The sequence below is a fragment of the Perognathus longimembris genome, unplaced genomic scaffold, assembly GCF_023159225.1.
Source record: "Perognathus longimembris pacificus isolate PPM17 unplaced genomic scaffold, ASM2315922v1 HiC_scaffold_5745, whole genome shotgun sequence".
NCBI classification, from domain to species: domain Eukaryota; kingdom Metazoa; phylum Chordata; class Mammalia; order Rodentia; family Heteromyidae; genus Perognathus; species Perognathus longimembris.
This window is the reverse complement of record NW_025961206.1, coordinates 1-23,607: the sequence shown is the minus strand read 5'-3', so window position 1 is coordinate 23,607 and position 23,607 is coordinate 1. Positions and strand designations below refer to the sequence as shown.

Sequence of the window (23,607 nt, the reverse complement as noted above, 5' to 3'; positions counted from 1 at the left end):
ACCCTACAGAGCTTTTAGGGTGAGCCTGTGAATCCCCAGCTCCACTAGGTCCCTGGACTGGAGGCCGAGGCTGGGCAGCGCTGCTTATAAACGTGGCAGCTCCCAAGAGGCCTCGCACTCGGGGCTCACCGCAGCTGCCACGGAAGCCAGAGGAAAAGAGAGCCAGGAGGCTGGGGTTGGGGGGCTGGGCGCCTTACAAGATGGCCAGTGTCACAGGAGACGCCATGAGGAGACCCGGTCCAGAGACATGGGGCGTGCCTGGGCGCGGGCGGGGCCCATCCATCTCCAAGCCGGAAACACCCCAGCCCCCGCCCAGCCCAAAGCCCACATCTGCATCTTACTTCATGTTTTTTTTTTTTATATAAGAAAGAAATTTATTGTTATTATAGAGGCCATGTACAGAGGGGTCGCGGGGATAATGAACACATCTCGGCGTGGACAGTGCACCCTATTTCCAAAAGGGGACAGCCGTTCCTGGCTTTGGTTTGGCGGAGGTGGGGGGAGAGATTGTTTAGGAAAAGAAGCGACTCTTCTTAAAACGCAGCGGGCTGTGCCAGGCACCTGTGGCTCACGCCCGTCGTCCTAGCTACTCAGGAGGCTGAGATCTGAGGATCGCAGCTCAAAGCCAGCCCGGGCAGGAAAGTCCCTGAGGCTCATCTCCGGTGAACCACCCCAAAACGCAGGAAGTGGAGCGCGGCCCAAGTGGTAGAGCATTAGCCTTGAGCACAGCCACTCGGGGACAGCACCCAGGCCTTGAGTTCAAGCCGCGGAACCAGCACGCACACGCGCGCGCACACACACACACACACACACAAGAACAAACTGTGGATTACTTCTGCCACTTTCTTACCACAGTCCCTCCTCCACTGCCCACACCGGGCGGCGGCTGCTCAGTGAGGTCAGTGAGCAGCTCCCCACAACCAATCTCTGACTTCACTGAAACATGATTCCTTCTCTTCCTTTCTTTTTCCCACTCACAGCTGGTGCTCTGCTACTTGAACCATACTTCCAGCCCGTCCTTTTGCTGGTTACTTGGGAGATGGAGTCTCGTGGACTTTTCTGCCCAGGCTGACTTGAACCTTGATCCTCTAGACCCCCCTCATTCGCTAGAATAACAGGTGTGAGCCGCTGGCACCCAGGTAGGATGAGAGTTCGTCAGGTGAGACAAAACCTAGCGTCCCCCAGAGCACGGCACCATCAGCCCCTCGCGCAAACGGATCAGATTACGCTTTGCCCGATCCGGGTCGGGCTGCCTGGTCAAAGCGGACTTGTGGCTTTGAGTAACATTAGCAGACCAGGGCGACCGACCTCCTGGACTGAGGTCTGGGCTCACTGTCCACCTCCGATTCCTGGGTGCTCACCCAGCGTCGTGGCCTGGGGCGAGGCTGAGGATCCCGAGGGAGGAAGGAAGGCCCTGGTTACCCACGGACGCGCGTCCCTGCGTGGGGGCGGGGGCGCGGCCACGGCTGGCTGTGCGATTCCCGGCATCTGAGCAGGGACCGTGGCGCGCGGAGGATTTGGGGTTCGTGTCAGAAGCAGAGACTGAGAAGAGGTCCCCCTTCTCCCTCTGTTCTTGTGGCGTCTTCCCGGCTGCCCGCACCACTCCACTTGCCTTTAAAGATCACCGGCTTGGCCTTGCATATTTTCAGCAAGTTGTCTGGGACAGACACGGGCTCTCCAGAGGCCACCACCGGGAAGGTCACGGAAGCGGGTCCCACCAAGCCGGCCTGGGCCACGCAGGACAGGCCGGCACTTTCTAGAAACATGCCAAGCGTGTTAGGAAAACAAAGCACACACGGCAACCCCACCGGCCCTCTGTCCAACCAGGTGCCACAAAACTGCCACCCACTGACCCCCACCCAGCCAGGCACCCGGGGCGTCCCCACCCCACAAGCCACCAGCGATCCCCCTCCACCGAGGCCCTGCCTCTGTCCCCGGAGCCCCGCCCACCGCGGCCCTGCCTCTGTCCCCAGAGCCCCGCCCACCGCGGCCCTGCCTCTGTCCCCCGGAGCCCCGCCCACCGCGGCCCTGCCTCTGTCCCCGGAGCCCCGCCCACCACGGCCCTGCCTCTGTCCCCGAGCCCTGCCCACCGCGGCCCTGCCTCTGTCCCCGGAGCCCCGCCCACCACGGCCCTGCCTCTGTCCCCGGAGCCCCGCCCACCGCGGCCCTGCCTCTGTCCCCGGAGCCCCGCCCACCGCGGCCCTGCCTCCGTCCCCAGAGCCCCGCCCACCACGGCCCTGCCTCCGTCCCCGGAGCCCCGCCCACCGCGGCCCTGCCTCTGTCCCCGGAGCCCCGCCCACCGCGGCCCTGCCTCTGTCCCCGGAGCCCCGCCCACCGCGGCCCTGCCTCTACTGTGTCACTTACCAGACTTAGCTCTGTGCCCGCCGGCTGGAGGGCACGCACCGTCTGGAGCCGATGGCGACTCTGGAGACCACCCTTTGTGGCGCTTCTTGGGTGGCCCAGAGTTCGACAAGATACCTAAGCAAAATTCAGACCATCACTAGGCTGCTACTGGAAATGAGCTTCCGTAAAATACACACACACACACACACACACACACACACACACCCCGCCACACCGCCCCGATCTAGGGAAAACCTATTTGGCATTCCTTTTCATCTGCAGTCTTTACGCAGTGAAATACCTAGGCAAAAAAAGGAAACATCTCACCCATCTTTGTAGATGCTTCTCTCCAGAGATGTGGGGGTGCCTGACATTTCTCGCTCCGCCTAAGGCCCCGTAAGTCTTTTAAATATAATAACAAAACCTACTCAGAGTGAAGGAGCAGTAGCACATGCCTATAATCCCAGCGGCTTTGGAGGTGGAGATAGGGAGATCGCGGCCTGAGGCCAGCCTGGCCAAAAGTAAGAGACCCTAGCTGGAACGTTTATGGGGACAGAGGCTTGGATCCCATGGCAGAGCGCTTGCCTAGCAGGCAGAATTCCAAGTTCAAAACCCAGTACCACCAAGAAAATAAACAAATAGGTAAAAACCCTACTTGCGGGGTGAAGGCACGCGGTGATACACTGTTGCACGTGTAGTTTGGGCTCAATACCCGCGTCGTCGTCATCCCTGTGATTCGCCTATGTATGTACATCTACATACATGCATGTTTGGCAGCAATTGTTTTAGTTCTTAACTTTTTTTTTTTTTTTTCTGATCCTGAGTTCGCTTGAACTCTGGGCCTGGGCGCTGTCCCTGAGCTCCTTTTGCTCAAGGCTAGCACTCTACCACTTGAGCCACAGAACCACTTCCAGCTTTTTCTGTGACTTAGTTGATGATAATAGACTTTCCTGACCCTGCTGGCTTCCAACCGTAATCCTCAGATCTCAGTCTCCTGAGTAGGTAGCATTACAGGCGTGAGCCACCAGCACCAGGCTTGTCTTCCTCCCTGCCTTTTTTTGCTTACTGGGGATTGGCCTCAGTACCTCACACATTCTAGGCAGGGTCTCTCCTATCCGAGCCAGGCCCTCAGCCCTTTTGTCTGATAGGCCGTTTTTTATATTGAGAGAGAGAGGGTCTTGTTAACTTTGACTCTAGCACCAGATTCTTCTGCCTCTACCTCTCAAGCATTTGGAATCACAGATAAACTCCATCATGCAATAGATACTTTTTTTTTTTTTTTGGCCAGTCCTGGGCCTTGGACTCAGGGCCTGAGCACTGTCCCTGGCTTCTTCCCGCTCAAGGCTAGCACTCTGCCACTTGAGCCACAGCGCCACTTCTGGCCGTTTTTCTGTATATGTGGTGCTGGGGAATCGAACCTAGGGCCTCGTGTATCCGAGGCAGGCACTCTTGCCACTAGGCTATATCCCCAGCCCGCAATAGATACTTTTGTTGTTTTTCATTTGGCCGGTTTCTGTGCTTGTCCTGAGGCTTGAATTCGAGGCCTGGGCACCGTCCCTCAGTTTTTTGCTCAGGAATAACACTCTACCACTTTGAGCCACAGCTCCACTTCTGGCTTTTTGATGGTCAACAGGAGATAAAAGCATTTCATAGACTTTCTTGTCCAGGCTGACTCTGAACCGTGATCTTCAGATCTCAGCCTCTTGAGTAGCTAGGATTTCAGGCATGAGCCACTGGTACCTGACTACGACAAGACGCATCTTTGAAGAGCTAGAAGAGGGGGAAAAGTGCAATTCCAGAGTGCACCACCAGAGTCTCACCACTTGGGGGCAGTACTGACCCACCTGCTCTCTCTCCTCCCTCGCCCAACCAGGAACTGCAGATTGAAAGGGAACCAAGGTGGGTGGGACTCACTGCCGCTGGACAGTGGTTCCTGCTCACTCTGGATTAAAAACATGCACACGACCCCATTCCCACGACATGTCACAGATTAGGACGCAGCAAGTCCCTTCCATCCAGCCTAGAGGGTGGCTCTGCAGCCAAGGCCATAGGGCCCAGATCTCAGGTCAGGGTGACGGCCATTGGTGGCATGGGCCTCCTGTGCTCAGAAACTGGGTGAATCAGCCACATCGTGGCTGCCGAGTTCAGAACCCCGCGAGAAAGACAGGCCTGGCTGGCAGTGACTGAGATCCAGAATAGAGACCACAACCGGGACGAGGGGGGTCCAGGCTTCGGCTCAGCCAATGTGTTCGCCCCATGCCCAGGGGCTTTCCTGGGCCGAAAGATGTTCACCGACGGAGCAGAGCCGGCGCCCAGCCCCGCCCTGCCTCTTCCCCTTCAGGGTCTAGCTGGATGGCTTCTTCTTTCTTTCTTCTTTGAAATCCCTGGACTACCGGTGTGCTCAGAGGCTCCGGCCAAGCCACCCCAGCTTGCGTCCAAGGCCCAGCTGCCCCCGCCCAGTGCCCCCCGCCCCCCGCCAGCTCCCTCCCACCCAGGCCAGGCCAGGCCGAGCTACCTAAGGCTGAGGGCCGAGGCAGGGCCAACAGGCTGCTCTTCGCCTGCTGCTGGTGCTTGGGGGAGCCTTTGCCGTTGAAGACAGCCGGGGCGGGGGCCGCGGTCAGCAAGGCTTGGTCACAGGCTGGTCCTGCAGGCAAACAGGAGCAAGGAGGGGGCGTCAGTGTACCAGACACTCTGAGGAGGCGGAAGGAAACTTCCTTCTGTTTCCTCCAGTTTTCACAACTACCTTTGTAGTCCTGCCAAGCCAGAATCCTTCCTTCCTTCTTTCCTTCTTTCCTTCCTTCTTTCCTTCCTTCCTTCCTTCTTTCCTTCCTTCCTTCTTTCCTTCCTTCCTTCTTTCCTTCCTTCCTTCCTTCCTCCCTCCCTCCCTTCCTACCTCCCTCTCCCTCTCCCCCCTTTCTCTCTGTCTCTGTCTCTCTGATTCTCTGTCTCTCTGTCTCTCTCTCTCTGTCTGTCTGTCTCTCTCTCTCTCTCTCTCTCTGTGCCAGTACTGAGGTTTGAACTCAGGGCCTGGTCACTGTCCCTTAGCTTTTTCACTCAATGCTGATGTTCTACCACTTGAGCCACAGCTCCACTTGTGGCTTTTTTTTTTGGTGGTTCGTTGGAAATACCGAGATTCATGGACTTTTCTGCCCAGGCTGACGTCGAACTCCAGTCCTCAGGTTTCAACCTCTTGAGCAGCTAGACTGCAGGTGTGAGCCAAAGCTACCGCACTCAGCCCCCGTCTTGGGTCACCCTGCCCTCCCGACACACCCATGCAAGCGTGCACACATCTATGTCTGCTTGTATGCACACATACACACGCTTGCACATCTGCACACATACACACAAGCACGCCCATGCAGAGTCCTGCCCGCACACACGCACACGTGAGCGTGAACACCTGCACTCTCTGCCCATCCTCGGCGAGAACAGCCTGGGGCGAGCAGGAACGGGAACTCGGGGTGGCCGGGGCTCCCCACGCACGTCTGCCGCCCCTCTCACCCTCTAGAGTTCAAGTCTGTACCCCAGTACGGGCAAGGAGCCCCCTCAGGTTCTGTTTCCTGAGTCTGGTCTGCTCCCGGGGCCTGGCTCCCCAGACAGCTCCCAGGGTAACCACAGCTGCGGGTCCCCTGTTCAAGCTGTCCAAGCCGGGGGTCGCGGCTCTCGTCTGTCAGCCCAGCTGCTTAGGAGGCAGAGGTAAGGAAGATCTTGGTTGGAGGCCAGCCCTAACAAAAACGTCAGGGACACCCCATCTCAGCCCGTAAGGCAGATGGTGTGGTGTACGCCCGCCCCCACAGCTACCTGGGAGGCTGTAGGTAGGAGGACGACAGTAGGAAGGCAGCTCCCGTCCAAAAAAATAAATAAAATAGTGAGCTCTTATCTGAAAAGTAGAGCGAAAAAGAGCTGAAGGCGTAGCTCAAGCAGAATGTCTTGCCAGTGAGCACAAGGTCCTGCGTTCAAGTCCAAGTCAGTTCAGTTAGAACGGCCTGGAAGGCTTGGGTCTGGAGCAACACCAGCCCTTCCCTGTGGGTGCAGCAGGCCAAGGGGAAGGAGGAGCGTGGGGTGTGAAGCTGACGGGCCAGTGTGTGAATTCCAGGCCCGCCACCGACACGCCGTGGCAGCTGAGACACACTTCATAGAACAGAGCTGGTGGGCAAGGTGCTAAGAGGGAGAGCCAACAGCCCCCAGATCTTACCCAGTTCTTAAATCACCTGGCAAAGGGGACACGTGATTTCCCCCCACATACAGCCGGGTGGTGGCTCAAGCCTGTCATGCTAGCTATTTAGGAGGCAGAGACACACAGCCCAGGCATGAAAGTTACAGAAAATCCAACTCAACCAATGGCTGGGCGCAGTGTCGCCTGTCCCCCCCAGCTTTGGGGGAGCACATGGCTGGGCGCAGGGGCGCCCCTGTCCTCTCCAAGGACGCAGGGACGCGGAAGTCGGGGAGAGGCAGCCCAGGCCGGCCTGGAAAATGGTAAGCAACGCGCACAGAGGCTGGAGGTGAGGCCGCAGCAAGAGGGTGCGTGCCCCCTATGAGCGCAGGCACCCCCGAGAGAATCAAATGAGTGACAGCAGCCTCCGGTCGCCCCACTGAGGCGGCCGGGCCAGACCGCAGCCGACGGCAGAAGCCTGGCACTCCCCAGCCCACCACGGCCGAGGTGCCCGGAGCCCGTGGGCGTGCGGGGCAGAGGCCCACGGCACCCCTCCCCGACGAGGGAGGGAGGGAGGGAGGGAGCCCGGAGCCCCACCCTGTGAGGGACGGGCCAGGCAGGCTCAGAACCTCCCGCAGTGTCGGGGAGGGAGGGAGACAAAGGAGCCAGCGGTCTTCCAGAGTGTTCCAGAAGGCTGGTTTCTCCGGGTCACCACCGCCCTGTTCTGCAGGCCTGTTCTGCACGACAAGCAACCCCCCGACACTGAGTGCTGCTCCCACCGCTCCCGGTCTGGGAGGGGCCGGGGGCAAGTGCTCGGCCTCCTGAGCCTCAGTTTCTCCACTGCTGCAGTCTTGTGAGGATGAGGTATCGGGGGAGAGGGAGCCAGGGGCCCGACACCCACGCGTGGCTCCACGCGAGTCTTGAAATTCAGTTCCGACAACGGCTTAGCACCTGCTACCTACTGAGCTCCAGGCTACAAAGCCCGGGGCTGGCCGGGGGCCCTCAGGGTCAGGGCCGGTGGAAGGGTCCCATTGCCTATGAGACAGAGAGGGCGGGGAAGCCTTCCCAAGGCACCAATCCCCAAGGCCAAGGCCACGATGATCTCTAGCGTAGGGAAAGATCAATCACAGTGTCATGCAGACTGGCTGGAGCCTGGGACAACGCTGTCACCTCACCTGCCGCTCCCACGGGGAGGCCGGAGGTCACCCCCGGCACCGGCTCGCCGGGCGAGGCAGCCGCGGGCCCCGCGCCCTCCAGCGGCGGGAAGGGGGAGCTGGAACAGGTGCTGGCTGAGTTCTGCCGGCTTCTGAACTCTAAGAGGACGAGAAGCACAGAGGAGCGCCGTGAGTCTCCAGACGACAGGAGGACAGAACACATGGACACCAGCATCCACAGACCACCGGGCAGGGGTCGCGAAGCTTCCCAGCGGCCCCGCGCCACTGTCAGAACCGGGAACCCCCACGCACAGGTGTCAGAAAGCGTCTGAGCTGCGCACAGGTGGTCAGCCAGGTAGAAAAGTCCACGAGACCCTTAGCTCCAGTCACCGTCAAATGGAAATGAAACTGTGGCTCAAGAGGTAGAGCGCCAGCCTTGAACGAAAAAGCCAGGCTTAGTTCTGATGCCTGGGTCCTGGGGGCACGCTCCAGCCTTGACCACGATCACATCATCACCCCCGGGGCAAAACGATTGCCCCCAAATACTTGCCACCAAGAATCACGGCACAACATGGCCTGCCGTCAACGTGTCAGTGTCCCATCCGCCCCGTGTGTCACTAGAGTAGACACAGCGGGCAATCCCGGTCACCGGGGCCTGCTTCTGGCTGCGCTCTGCCCCTGGACGGGGGTCCCTCCGCAGCCTCTCGCCGCCAGGCTCCCTGGCCCACTGAGCAGGGCACTTCCTGCACCCGCCCGCCCGCCCCCTCCAGAGCCCAGCTTCTCACCTGAGCCCTTCCAGCAAATCAGAGGGCCTTTGGTGAGAGCCCCTTGGGCATTGCGGACCAGGTAGTACTTGAGGTGCTTCTGCTTCTTGGGCTGGGTGGTCAGTTTCAGGTTGATGTGGTTGGAGAATTCGGTGAAGTAGCAGAAGCCTTTCTTTCCACAGCCAACACAGTTCCCAGAAAAACCTAGAGGAGGAAGCAAACCGTGAACCTCCCCAACCTCATCCACGAATAAAACACCCAACACGGCAGGAACACCGGCGGAGATGGGGGGAAAGGAACCCCACTGCACTGCCGGTGGGACTGTAAATCAGCACAACCACCCTGGACAGCAGCCTGCAGGTTCCTCAAAACACTCAACGTAGACATGCCCTATGACCGGCCACATCACTGCTGGGCATCCGCCCCGAGCACCGAGAACATCACGAGCATCGGAAGGCTTGGCTTGCACAGTGGCATATTTAAAGGCCCCTATATCTGCTGGGGGCTGGGCGTTCATGCCTGTAACCTTGGCTATTCAAGGGGCTGAAACCTGAGGGTTGTGGTTCAAAGCCAGCCTGGGCAGGAAAGTCTGCGAGACCCTTTTCTCCTAATTAGCCACCAAAAAAGCTGGAAGTGGAGTTGTGGCTCCAGTGGTAGAGCACCAGCCTTGAATGAAAAAGCTAAAGGTTAATGCCCAGTCCCTGAGTTCAAGACCCAGCACAAGCACATACATGAATATGTGCATACATATATACATGCATGCATACGCGCATACATCCATACACATGTACATACACGCGTACATATATGCACACATGCATACGCGCATATATCCATACACAGGTGCATACATACATGCACACATGCATGCATACGCACATGCACACGTACACATACATACATGCACAATGCACGCACACATGATACACGCACCATGCATCTGTGCACACATGCATACATAGACGTGCACACCTGCATACATGCGCGTGCATACACGCATACACACACGCGCACACACATACAAACTCGTGCAAGGAGCATACTTGGAAGGGCCAGAACTCTCCCACTCGGCTGCCCACAGGGACCAGGGACCGGAACTGACTCCCCGGGCCCCTGTTTCCTTGGCCCTGCCTGGCTGGGGAGACTGTTAGAGCAATCTGACCCGTGAGGCAGGACCCGCGGAGACGTCTGGAGCGTCCCGAAGGCCATCCGGGAGTCAGGTTGACTGCAGGAGTCGCTGAAAAGAACCAAGAGCTTCAAAAGGCACAGTGGGGACCGGAAAGCGCCCTGAGGGGCTCAGCGGCCAGCGGCGCGGGGGGGGGGGGGGGGGGGGGACACCACGTGAGATTATGGCTGGTTTGGGCCGGTGTCCTTCCGCCAGGCTGGACGGGGCGTACCGGGAGCTGACCCACCAGCGCTGGGCCGGCCACCTGGCATGGGACGGTGCCCACCCACACATCCTTCTATGAACTAGTCAGGGTGCCGTGCGGAGGAACACTATAAAGGACGCTGATACACCGATACGGCCACTGGCTCTGCTCTCGGCAGTGGCCACGGATAAAGAGAAACGTGACGCCCTCGGCTTCTCTACCTGACAGCCGATCCCAGCACACTACTGCAAGAAGCAAGATAGGTTTTCTTTTCTAAGCTTACAGGTAATGTAGGTGAATTATTAGCAACACACACACACACACAGAGAGAGACCTAAAACAAAACCAAGTCCTGATACCACACATTGGCTTGTAATCTTTCCGCTTCCTCAGACAAAACCCATCGGTGCACTCAGAGCCAGTAAAACAAGGCCCCTGAAGGCACTGCTTCCTCCTCCATGTTCTACAGCCTGGGTTTTATAGATCACTAAAAAAGCAGGGAATCCGGCGCTGTGGGGTCTCAGGGACCGCCTTGTCCTGTGTAGCCATGCAGGGGGAGGGGAGGGGAGGGGGACTAATTGCAGGAAACCTAAACAGTGCTAAGTCTGCAGGAGGAGGGCATAAAGTTATTTTCAAAGAAGAAAGCACCGGTTATTACCAGCCAGCCCTTGTTACCCATTCTGGATGGCTTTTTGCAAGCAATTAACAAAATCTCCTACTTCCTGGGCACTGGCCTGCCTCGGGAGGGGCGGGTGGGTGCTTCCTCCTCAGGGGCCTCCTAGGTTTACCTGATTTACTACCCTGGCAATTCCCTGTCAAACTCGTGCAATTCAGACAAATCCCCGGCCACCCAGATCAAACACTACCGGGCCCTCACCACCAGCACTGGTTAAGCAAGCCCAGTTCAAGACCCAGTGATTCCATCAGCTTCCTGCAGACATTAAGTTTTCCAGGTACCAGGGGCTCACACCTGTAACCCTAGCGACTCAAGAGGCTGAGATGGAGACTCACAGCTCAAAGCCAGCTCGGGCAGGTAAGTCCATGAGACTCTTATCTCCAGTTAAGCAGCAAAAAGCCAGGAGTGGAGCTGTGTCTCAGGTGGTATAGTGCCAGTCTTGAGTAAAAAAGCCAAGTAAGAGTGCCAGGCCCTGAGTTCAAGCCCCAATACTGGCATTAAAAGTGTTTTGTGTTTTTTTTTTTTTAAATCAGGCACCAGTAGCTCATACTCCTAGCCACTAAGTAGGTTGAGATCTGAGGATGGAAGTTCGAAGCCAGCGGGAAAGTCTTTGAGACTCTTATCTCCACTAACCTCCCAAAAAAGATGGAAGTGGAGCTGTGGCTCAAGTGCTAGAGCACTAGCCCTGAGCAGAAGAAGCTGAGGGACAGCACCCAGGCCCAGAGGTCAAGCCCCAGGACCAGCACATACACACATAAAAGTAAATAAGAAATAAAATAAAATAAAGAATTAGAACCGGTTACTTTAAGTACACAGACCTGCCTAAGGGCAGTGGTTTAAAATCTTTTTCCCTGTTGTCGTTGTCTCTGGCTGTGCTGTTCCTCCTTGAACAGTCACCTGCCTTACTCTGGAACTTGCACACAGAATTTCTGTTCTTCCTTTCTTCCCTCCATCCTTCGCTAAGACTGAAAATGGGCTCAGAAGATGCTCTATGAAGGGGCTGGGGATATGGCCTAGTGGCAAGAGTGCTTGCCTCATATACATGAGGCCCTGGGTTCAATTCCCCAGCACCACATATACAGAAAATGGCCAGAAGTGGCGCTGTGGCTCAAGTGGCAGAGTGCTAGCCTTGAGCAAAAAGAAGCCAGGGACAGTGCTCAGGCCCTGAGTCCAAGCCCCAGGACTGGCCGAAAAAAAAATGAAGATGCTCTATGAAATGACTTTACCAGCCCGGCTCTCAGGGCCAAATGCTTACATGTACACCTGACACGTAAGCAAGACATGGTATTTCTAACCCAGAAGTGGATCCCCTAACTCGCTTCTACAGTGACAAGTATCCATTGCCCAATCCTTCCACTGCCACTCCAAAGGGGACCCCAGACCAGCCAAGGGGACCCCGGGCCAGGTGAGGAGCAAACATCACACAGGAAGACAAAGGCACGACTTCCTGGAGAAATCTCCCCCCATCCTCAAGTGCACTCCAAAGCCAGAAGTCCACATGGAGACCTGTGGCAGACACAAGACCAGAACTCAGATCTCGGGGATCTCTCCTACATTGTCAGACATCTAGAGGAGCATGTGGGTGGGTCCTGGCATAAGTGAGAGCCCAGCAGTGCCATCTGAGCGAGAAGTAGCCGGGCTTGGACAGTGGAGTGGTGACTGACCACCGAGGCTAGAAGGCCTGCGGCCCAAAGGGAAGGTCAGCCCTCACCCTGACCTTGACATCAATGCAGCGCAAGTTGGATGGCGAGTCAAAGGCAGAAACTGAGCTGGGTCCCAGTGACTCAGACCTGTCATCCTAGCTACTCAAGAGACTGAGACCTGAGGCTCATGGTTCAAAGCCAGCCTGGGCAGGAAAGTCCGTGAGACTCCTAGCCCTAATTAACCACCAAAAAGGCCAGACACAGAGTTGTGATGCAAGTGGTGGAGCGAAAGCCTTGAGCACCAAAGCCCAGGGACAGCGCCCAGGCCCTGAGTTCAAGCCCCAGGACTGGTACCAAAACACAAAAGGTAGAACTTAGATCCTGGTCAAGTTCATTAACATTCAAGCTCCTCTGCAGAAGCCGCAGACGCGAGCCGCACACCAGGAGGAGAGTGAGAAGCCAGGGTAGTCACTTGGCAAACAAACACCCTGGGGGCAGACACACACGGGGGGGGGGGGGGGGGGGGGGAGAGGAACCTTCTCCTGCCGGCCAGCTAGCGGCCCATTCCCCCGAGAACCATTAGGAAGGAAAAGTAGAGAGCACGCTAGGAAAGACCTCAGGCTAAGCAACAGCCCTTCTACAAGAAGGCCATTTTTCATAGTTTAGATCCCACAGATAAGCAATGTCTCTATGCCTCTTTATACTTATATAAAATCACAGAGAGAGAGAGAGAGAGAGACGAGATCGCTCTATGTCCTATCTGTGGATGGGTCTGTCTTCTTGTCTTTATGTAGGGTATATTCAAGTGTGTATCTTCAGGAGGACAGGAAGGAGGGAACAGAACTCGAGGGGAAAAGTGTAGAAACATACAGCAGTGGAGCTCCCTGGACACTGAGGAAAGTGAACTGTACAACTCACTGGTGGAGATGGGAAGGAGGCCTGGGAGAAGAGGGAGAGGAAAGCGAAGACGCGACGAAGGGAAACGTACTCATTCCCCGACTCGTGGCACTATAATCCCTCTGCACACCACAGGAAAGTAGATAACGAAAAAGATCCCGTTTCCACTCCAGTCCACCCGTCTGGTGAAAAGGTAAACAGACTGCTAAGACCTTCGAGATGGCGTCGGCGCCTCTGTGGTCCCCGCCGCTGCCCGAGGCCTCCCCCACCCCCACCCCCCCCCCCCCCGTGTGCAGACAGCCCCAGAGGAGGGCGAAGGGGACCTCACCGAGCAGGGCGTTGTGGCCGTGGTCATCCGGCAGGAACCTCTTGTCAACCGCACACACCAGAAGATGGTCGGGCAGGCTGGGGGCCTTGGCCCCCACGAGGAGGAAGCCTGGGGGGACCTCGATGGGCTCGCTGGAAATGGAGACCAGGCGCAGGTCCTTCCCCGCTTGGCAGAACCCTAGGAGGGGTGGACAGGGCTCTCACCATAGTGCCTGGAACTTTCCAGAAGCAGGGACATCAGAGGAGAAGGTGCTGTCCCAGGGTTGGGCAGGAACAGCCTTCCCGTCTAGGTTTGGGTTCTGGCTATTCATATTCCCTAAACTAACGAGAAAAAGAGGCCCCGGAGCCGGTCCAGAACCTTCTCGGTGAGAAGATGAACCCTGTCCTATCATGCTCGGGGCCAAGTCTGGGCCCCCAGAAATGGAGGGAGGGGTCCTCCCAAACCAACTTGATCTCTCCTTCAAGCCAAGACCTCTCACTAAACATTGGTGGCTCCCCGGGTGTTTAGGGGAGCCGCTCCCCCTGGCGGGCTGGGTGGTCCCTCTCAAGCCTTTGCCCCTCCTGTTTCCTTAGCCTAGAACTTTCCAGCCTCTCCCCTGATCAGACTCTCCTGCTGACTCCTACGAGTTCTTCAAGACCCAGAAGAAGGACCACCTCCTCCAGGAAGCCTCTCCTCTGTTCCCATGCACCCCGCTTGTCCCCCCCACCCCACCCCACTTACCCCACCGCGTGCAAAGCTTTCCCTGACAGCCCATTTCCAGCTCAGAGTCCACCGCAGTGAATCGCTAATTAGGTCTGTAACAGGGGGGCCCCGGGGGCTGCTACAGGGACCTGGGACGTTGGGCTGAGGCTGTCCGGAGTAGCTGCAGGGCTGGGAGGGGGCTCTGTGCCCTGCTACCCTGTGGGAGGGGGCTCACCCTGGTGGGGGCCGGGGAATCCCCGTGGCACCTAAGTGCACACCTGGCCGCAGCCCAGCTGCAGATTCTGGGCAGGGAGGCTGGGTGCTGCTGGCCAAACCTTACCGTCTGTGGTGCAGCACCCTTCAGGCAGGGGGGGCAGCTGGTAGGGGTTTGGGGGGCTGCTGGTCTCCAGCCCTCCTTCCCCCTCTTCCTCTTCCTCTTCATTATCCACTCGGCCGCCACCTGGATGAGGGAAGGGAGAGTGATGGCGTGAAAGACGGCTGCCAGTCAGGCCCTCAGAGCACCCTCCACCCACGACGCCGGGGCACAACACGGGCCTGGAACCTACGGACCAAGCCCCAGGCTGCGTGCCTTCTAGGCCGGTGCTCTCCCCCTGAGCCACTCCTCCAGACGCCACTCGCCTTTCAGTGAGTGCTCGGTCTGTCTTAGCTACCTTCGAACTCATCAGTCCTCGCTCCGGGAGCTGGGTACCAGCCGTCCACGCCTGTCATCCCAGCTACTCAGGACGCTGAGATCTGAGGATCGCAATTCAAAGCCAGCCCCGGGGCAGAAAAGTCCGTAAGATTCTCATTGCCGACTACCAAAAAAGGGAGGAAGTGGAGCGATGGCTCAAGTGGTAAAGCACTAGTCTTAAATAACAAGCAGCTCAGGGACAGCACCTAGGTCCTGAGTTCAAGCTCCAAGCCAGAAGTAGAGGTGTGGCTCAAGTAGTAGAGTGCTAACCTTGAGGAAAAAATGGTCAGAGACATTGCCTAGGTACTGAGCCAAAGTCCCAGGATGGGCACATACACACACACACACACACACACACACACACACACACACACACACCTCACAAAATGAGGCACCTGGCATTGGTGACTCTCCCAAGATTGTGCTGTCAACAGACTAAACACAGAGTCTGGGCTCATGACGTCAAAGCAAGCTTACTTCTCTTCCATCCACCATAGCTGTTCATGCTACAAACACTAGAGGTTTAATACGTGTATGATTACTTGGTAAGAGAGCACCGGATGCCTGGGGCTTATGCCTATAGTCCTAGATACTCAGAAGGCAGAGATCCAGGATCCTAGTTCGAGGCCAGGGAAGTCCCAGGCAGGGAAGTCCATGAGACTTTTATCTCCAACTAACCAGCAAAAAGTTGAAAGTAGAGGTGTGGTTCACGTGACAGGGTGCCAGCGATGAGTGAAACAACTAAAGAACCGCACGCAGGCCCTGAGTTCAAGCCTCTGTATCGACACAAAACACATTTAAAAAAAAAAAATAGTTCTGTAGCAGCGCCCAGAGTCTACTTTGCAGAGCACTGTAAGAAAAGAAGCTGAGGCTCGGAGAGATTCAGGGATGGGGCCTCTGGTTTCACAGCGAAGCCCATACAAAGCCTGGAAGTTCTTCGTCACATCTGATGGCCCAGCTTCTGTTCTCACCACTCAACTTCATTGCTCTTGTTTTCCTGGTGGTACTGGGATTCGAACTTAGGGCTTCACGGCTGGTTGGCTTGCTCGCTCAGCTGGTGCTCTACCACATAAGCCATGCCTCTAGCCTGGGTTTTTGTTGTTGTTGTCGTTGGCGGCGGTGGTGGTGGTGGTTATTTGAAGACGGAGTCTTGCAGACCTTTCTGCCTGTGCTGGCTTTGAACTGCAATCCTCCAGATCTCAGCTTCCTAAGGAGCTAGGATTACAGGCGTGAGCCACCATCCCCCACTTCACTGCTTGATTTAGAATACAAAACATGAGTCTTAGAACCTGTCCTAAGATGGTCTAAGTGCCAGTCTATAACTCTAGCTACTCGGGAGGCTGAGATCTGAGGATCACAGTTCGAAGTCAGCCTGAGCAGGAAAGTCTGTATAATTCTGATCTCCGACCAAACCAGCAGAAAGCCAGAAGTAGAGCTGTGGCTGACGTTGTGGAGCACTAGCCTCGAGCAAAAGCGCTCAGGGACAGCACTCAGCATTGGCACAAAAACAAATAAAGATGGTTGAAAGGAGCTGTTAAACTACCGTGATTATTTCTTCCAAAGGGAAGAATGTGTGTATACATTGTCAGAAATACATAGAAACAAATTTGTCACACACATCTGCAGAAAAATAGCCATTGCAGAACAGTCTAGAAAAGAGCTGGGCAAGGTGTGGCTTTAGGAAACTAAACAAACAGCTCTTTTTGTTTTTCTTTTTGTTGATTTTGGGGGCTTGGACTCAGGGCTTGGGCGCTGTCCCTGAACTCTTTTACTCAAGGCTAGCGCTCTACCACTTTGAGCCCCAGCTCCACTTCTGGTTTCCCAGTGGTTAATTAGAGCTAAGAGTCTCACAGACTTTCCTGCCCTGAACTGGCTTTGAACCGCGATCCTCCTATCTCTGTCTCCTGAGTAGTTGGGATTACAGGCGTGAGCCACTGGTCCCACTTCTCCACAGAACAGGATTTTAGAAAGCGGCCCCGAATCCTGTGGATTTGATATAGTCATTTCCTCCGGGTTCCATACAGTGGCTTGTTTTTTCTATCACCTCTGGCTGTGGTTCCCTGGTGGCTCTTCCTCTCCCCTCTCTAGCGGCTCTCACGGCTTCCATCCCGCCCCTGGTGAAGGTGGATGATGGAGCCCTGTGCACCTGGAACTGGGGAGCTGGACTTTCAGTAACTTGGGTGGCCACTGCCTCGGTCACCACAGGGCCGTCACTTCGCCTTTGCGCGCACTGGATGAATTCTAAGGTCACTATGCTTTGTGACTGCCTATAGGAAGGAAAATGTGGCCCGCAGAGTTACACAGAAGGTTCCAGAGGTGCAAAATGCTAGCCGGCCGTGCAGGGTGCCCTGGTGTTCAAGGTGTCAGCGGGCCAGAGCGGAGGAACCTGAGCAGTCGAGGCGGGCGGGGAGCTTTGAGGGTCAGCTCCCTGGAAGAAGGGCAGCGAGAAGGCCTTGTGCCCACAGCCACCGGCTCAGGCTCCTAGGGAGGCTGAGGATCGCAGTTTGAAACAAGCCAGGGCCGCAAAGTCTGTGAGACTCCGACCTCCAATTAACCAACAAAAACCCCAGGAGTGGAGATGTGGCTCAAGTAGTAGAGCGCCAGCCTTGAGTGAAAATGCTAAGGAAGAGCAATCCAAGCCCTGAGTTCAAGCCCAGGACTGACATGACACACACAGAAAGGATTCCGGGTGCCTTGGTCCGTGAGGCCCCAAAGGACAGTCACAAGTGGCAAAAAGAGAATGGGGGAAAAAAAAAGTATACAGGAAGAACTCAAAGGAAGAGGGCACGATGGCTTTCGCTGCCATTAGTGTGAGCACAGTGTGGTCTGTGACGGACCCACACACCCCAGAGCCAGCCTGGAGCTCAGGCCCTCGTGCCACGGGGGACCCTTGTGCGAGGCTGAGCCTTGTCTCTGAGCCGGGACTTGGAAAGGGATGGAGGACCCCAGCAAGGCTAAGAGCACAGGAACCCGTGGGGTGCATTATTCTGCTAAGCCATAAGCTGAATCAGAGAGAGGAGGCCCTTCATCCTCAGCCTGTCAGAGGAAACACACGCGCGCACACACACACACACTCACACACACTCAAAATGGTGTGGGTAAGGAGGTAGGGTTGAGGGTCAAAGGTCTCCAGCAGGCATTCCAGGGCCTTTGATGGAAGTCTTAGGCAGACACGAGATAAAGAGCTGCTTCCAGCCAGGGCAGACTAAACAGATGTGTTTACCCAGGTCCGCTGGCAGGATGAGGGCTTTAAAAGTGTCCTCAGACAAAACCAAGGGGGAGGGGAGGAGCTTATAATAAAACACAGGAACCCATGGGCCCTGCCCCCCATCCCCCATCCCCCCACTACCACCCCCCACCCTCCCCACCCCCGGCCAGGACTATTCACATGAATGTTTAGAATCGTCTCTCTTCAATCCATCAGAACCCCACACGGCCTTCTGAACAGGTGGGGTTTACTGAATAAGCCCTCCTGCTTAACTAATACATAGGTATTCCGTAATTCAGGGCCTTATCTGCTTTCTTGGCCTTTCTTTCACAAAGTCACTACGGTCTAAAGGGCTGGAAGGAAGGGGTGGGTAAGAGCCCTAATCCAAAGAACAAAGCTATAATAAAGTTCTTAATCACCCCCACAAATACAGAAAATGTTAACAGATCCCAGGGGTCAGCAGTGTCCCGGCATGGGTGACTGCCTAGCCTGAGGAAAGCCAATAATAAGATAAGAGACCCTGGGAAGAGCCAGCCAGACAAAACAAGACTCAGCCTGCGCGGGCCGGCCCGCCCGCCCCGCCAGTGTTCCCAGGCAGAAGGCTCGGGTTATGGTGACATTTACCACACAAGGGTCTCCTTGCCCCTGGCCAACCCCACAGCTCCACTCCCTCCCTAGGAAAACAAGAATCTCCACGGAGGGCTCTGCACTAGCCACCGGGGAGATGGAAAAGCCCAGAGAGGGCTGCTGCCAGCTTTCACCCTGCTAAGCAAGCCCCACACCGGCTAGCAGGCACCTGGGACGCTCAGGATTGAACCCGGGGAGCCCCTGTGCTGTCTGAGGGCTGGGATGTAGCTCAGAGGTGTGGAGCAGGCGACTAGGATGCAGGACGTACTGGGTTCCATCCTTGGCACACACACACACACAAAAAAAAGCTGGGGTCGGACTGCTCACACCTGTTATTCTAGTGACTTAAGAGGCTGAGCTCTGAGGATCAAGGTTCAAATTCAGCCTGGGCAGGAAAGTCCGAGACTTATCTCCAATGAAACAACAAAAGCCAGAAGTGGTGCCGTGGCTCATGGTGTAGAATGGCAGCCTTGGGCACAAAAAGCTCAGAGACAGCGCCCAAGCCCTGAGTTCAAGCTCCAAGACTGGTGGAAGGAAGGGAGGGAGGGGAAAAAGAACAAGGAAAGGAGCCAAACTGTGCCTTCTGGAAAGTGCCACCCGTACCCTGAGGAAACACAGCCTCCCTGCTGGAGCTAGGGAGGGCGGTGGCGGTGTACAGTGTTTAAGCAGATTGGGAATCACCAGTGGCTGTCTCCTCTCGGGCGGGCATGGGCCCCGGACAAGTCCCCCACTCTGTCCCCGCTCACATGGGGACTGCCACACTAGTGAACGGAATCTGCAGCCACTAACCTTCCTCCTGAATGCTCAGGATGTGACGGACCCGGGCCTTTGTAATACTTTTCCCAGTCCCTTACGAGTGGGCCATTAGCCACGGAGCTTTTCCACACACTGCGTTATTAATGATCATGCTGTGCAAACACCACACCAAAGTCTTTCGGCTGGTCTAGCAAGCCTTCTCTCATGAAGTCCCAGGAATGGTCCCTAGGCTGGAAGACCCGGCACTCCTGAATGAACACCGCACACGCTTGCGCTTTCCTACTTCATAGTCGGGAGCACAATCTGCCTTCTCTGAGACCCAGATCGAGTTCTTTCAGGTCCCTTAGCTATGCCCTCTGCGAGGTCCTCAGCGACCACACACACACACACACACACACACACACACACACACACACGTACTCAGCAGAGCACAGACCCAGAATACTATGCGGTTTCTCTTTTCGTCAGTTAATTTCTGCTCTAAATCATAGCCCTTTTTGTGTCCACAGCTAAATGAAAGCCAAGTGCTGGTAAATCACACCTGTAAGCCTAGCTACTCAGGAGGCTGCGATCTGAAGATCACTGTTCAAAGCCAGCCTGAGCACAAAAGCCTGTGAGATTTACCTCCAGTTAACCACTAAAAAGCCAGAAGTGGAGTTACAGCTCAAGTGTGCTAGCTAGCCTGAGTGAAAAAGCTCAGAGACAGTGCCCAGACCCCTGAGTGCAAACACACACACACACACACACACACACACACCCCTAAATGAAGTCTGCACGTAACCTTAAATCAAACATACGAATTTATAGAAAGGACTTCCAAAGCACTAGCTTTCATAAAACCTACACAGTTATTTTGAAAAATACAAGCATTTTCTTTTTTTTTTTCTCTGAACAAGGTCAACTGTGAAGTCATCCCTATGCCTGAAAGTTGCTTTTATTTATTCCTGACACATATTAACTTCATGCAGGTGTAGTCATGGTGTTAAAGTTTCCAGTGAGTTCTTGGACCCTTCACAAAGGGAAACTATCTAGACTATTTTGCAAAGGTATGATCCTGAATTACAGGACAAAAAGAAGAAGAAAAAAATATATATATATATATATTGCATCAAATGTAGATTAAAATTTCCTACCCATCAAAAAGCAAAACTGTCGAGCCTTCTATAAATGTGGTCACTTTCCAAACAGTCTAGCATAGCCTGTCCCTTTCTCCTCGGAAGCTAATCGACAGCCGCCCTCCTTACAACTTCATGGCTGAGACCCACGCTCTCTTTTTGGCTGAGGAAGAACTTCCGTGCAACTTTCTTTTCCTACTGATTCTTGGACCCACGCATCCCTTCCACGGGGCAGAAGAGGAAGGCGAGGGGCTCCAGCTCCCTCCGCCAGCACGACCCCGCGCACAGGAACGCAAACCCGGTCCCCAAGCCCGCGCCTCCTACCTTCCAGGGAGCTCAGCTTCTGCTCGGCCTCCAGGTAGAGCTGGGAGAAGATGGGCCGGGGCACCGGGTTATTGGAGCGCAGGGAGGCCTCGATGGAGTTGTGCAGAACCTCCTCGAACCGAGTCGTCTTCAGCTGCCCGGCGTAGGAATTTCCCATCTTCAGAAAAACAAACAAACAAGCAAAAAGGAAGGTGATCGAGTCCTCTCTCTGCAGTGGCCCTGTGGTTCTGATGAGGAAGGCTGCCACAGGAGAGGAGGAAGCGAGCAGCCGCGGGCGCGGGGCTGGAGGGGGCAGCGCTCCTCCGAGCCTCCCGCAATTGCAGGAAGTGACTGAGGTCACAGCCCTCTCGGAGGTCGCACCCACAGCGCCTGACACCTGACGGAATATTCCACCGGGAATTGCTCCTGCGCCATCCCACTTTCCCCAGAAACGCGATCCAAACTTCCCAGAGTCCCTGGTCAGGTGACTCTTGATTTTCCACGCCTCCCTCCCCGAAGTGACACCCCTCCGAAGGTTCAGCCTCCCTCCCGGGGACAAACAGCCCAGATTTGAGGGCTACTGGAGTGGCCGTCCTCACCTCACCTAGAGAGGAGCTAGCAAGGCTGTCCCTGCCTTCCCCTGGCCACAGCTCCATTATTAACACCCTTCCTGTAGGGGTTTGCTTATGGAAACACCGTTAGACAATACAGAAAACACGGGAGGTCCGGAGGTCACAGAAGAGGTTGGGATAAGAAGAGAAAAATCACCACTATTTCCAACCCCCAAGAGGACTGCTATGTGTGTTTTCTTTCTTTCCTTTTTTGTTTTCCTCAGGACCTGAGCACTACCCCCGAGCTGTTGTCTTTCTGTTCGAGGCTGGCACTCTACCACTTGAGCCACAGCTCCACGTGCAGGATTTTGCTGGAGAGAAGAGTCTCGCTGACATTTCTGCCTCGGCTGGCTCTGAGCCGTGACCCTCGGATCTCAGCCTCCTGAGTAGTGAGGATGACAGACTCGAGCCCCTGGGCACATGGCTACTGATACGGCTTCCGTCGTGGCTTAACTGAGATATAACTCACATAGCAAGGCATAGACCTCAGTGTTCATAGTGCGTCCACAGTGTTGTGCGATGGACACACAATTTGACACTTCCTTCACCCCCACAGAAACCCCGTAGCTGCCACTGCCCAAGCCCTCCGGTCCGAGGGGACAACTTGGTCATTCCTATCATTGTAAATTCTCTCCTGCTCAGCCCATTTCAACTCTGTCCATCAGCACTGTGAGTGACAGATTCCAAGATTCATCTAACTACAGCATAAAGCAGAACTGCACGGACACTAAGATTTTTTGTTGGTTTTAGGGTTTTTTTTTTCTTTTTAAGTGACTTTCCCAAGGTGTTATCTTTTGATTTAGCTGGGCGTTGAACCCAGAGCCTGGCAAATGCTCTACTACTGAGCAGCCCTCCTTCCCCAGCCCACCACTGTGATATTTAATCTATTTTTACACACTTACTCTTCAGAATGTTGGGGTGGGATGGACTGGAAACTAAATTCACAGAGTTATAGCCACATTATAATGTAAGAACTCCATACAACCCCCTTAGAAATGCTTTCAAAGCAATTTGATGGTTGTTTAATATTCCACTGAGCTATCTATTCTAATCACATGCGTGGTACCACTTCTATTTCTGGTCCTTCTCAAGAAGAGACATTTGAATGGTCATTACATAATGGCATTAGTTTTAACTCCTTTTTACGCACCCCACTTCTATTCCTCTTGGGCTTAATCTGTTGTATTTCTTACAACCCTTTAAAAGTGATCATGTGCCAGACATTGGTAGCTCATGCCTACAATCCTAGCAATCTCAGGAGACTGGGATTTGAGAATTGCCGTGTGGAGCCAGCCAGGGCAAGTTCTTGAAACGCTTTATCTCCAACACAGCTGCAGAAAGCAGGAAGTTGAGGTGAGGCTCAAGTGGTAAAATGTAAGCAGAAAAAGCCAGGTAGAGCCCAAGGCCCTGAGTTTAAGCCCCAGTACCAACACATTTTCGTTCAAAAAAAAAAAAAGGTTATGTTATCAGTACCTTCATTTTCCTTATTACTTCTTCAACAATGGCTTTTAAGGCCACAGCCTCCTTCGGCTGCACCGTATTTCTTATAAAGCATTTCCCTCTGTGTTTTCCTAGACTGTTTAAGATCTCTTTTTGTTCTCTTTTCAATCCAGTGCTTACAGCAGAGTGAGTGTTTATTTTCTAAACAGTCAAGACTAGGGGACATAGTCTTAGAGTATTCCTTCTATTTTCATTGCACTGTAATTAAGACTGTATTCTTAAGTTCCACCTTTTAAACTTATTGGGGTTTCCTCTTCATTGATGCGAGGGGGGTATTTGGGATGCATTATGCAGGTGAGAAAAGTAGGAGCTCTTTTCAAGCTATAATACGATGGGTCAGATTATCTGACTTCCTATCTTCCTGTGCACTTCTTTCTTACTATATCGTTAGTGTCTGGTGTCTTAATGTATCATTAACACGCAGTGTCCTGCTCTATTGTTACCATGTAGTATATGGCTGGCTGTATCACTAATGTGTAGTGTTTGGTTATATTGCTAATGTGTAGTGTCCATCTGTATTACTAATGTGTAATGTCTGGCTATATTGTTAACGTGTAATGTCTGACTGTATTGCTAACATGTAGTGTCTGGTTGTATAGCCAATGTGTAATATCTGACTGTACTGCTAACATGCAATGTCTCGCTGTACTGGTAACATGTCGCACCCGGCTGTATTGCTAATGTGTGATGTCTCACTGTACTACTAACATGTAGCATCGGGCTGCACTGTTAACGTGTAATATCTGACTCGTGTGCGGCAGCACCGCCCTACGACACGTGCCGGACC

General features: G+C 54.8%; 1 protein-coding gene across 1 annotated transcript; it reads right to left on the bottom strand.

Annotated features, from left to right (window-relative positions):
- Nucleotides 1-1,524: 1,524 nt before the first annotated feature.
- Nucleotides 1,525-20,889, bottom strand: LOC125345502 (protein GREB1-like). Its single transcript, XM_048337633.1, has 8 exons — nucleotides 20,731-20,889; nucleotides 14,350-14,469; nucleotides 13,329-13,505; nucleotides 8,436-8,618; nucleotides 7,672-7,809; nucleotides 4,859-4,987; nucleotides 2,365-2,478; nucleotides 1,525-1,756 (listed from the first exon to the last, which is right to left on the bottom strand). The coding sequence occupies exons 1-8, from the start codon at nucleotides 20,885-20,887 to the stop codon at nucleotides 1,530-1,532; spliced, it is 1,245 nt and encodes a 414-aa protein (XP_048193590.1). The 5' UTR covers nucleotides 20,888-20,889; the 3' UTR covers nucleotides 1,525-1,529.
- Between the last annotated feature and the right edge of the window lie 2,718 nt (nucleotides 20,890-23,607).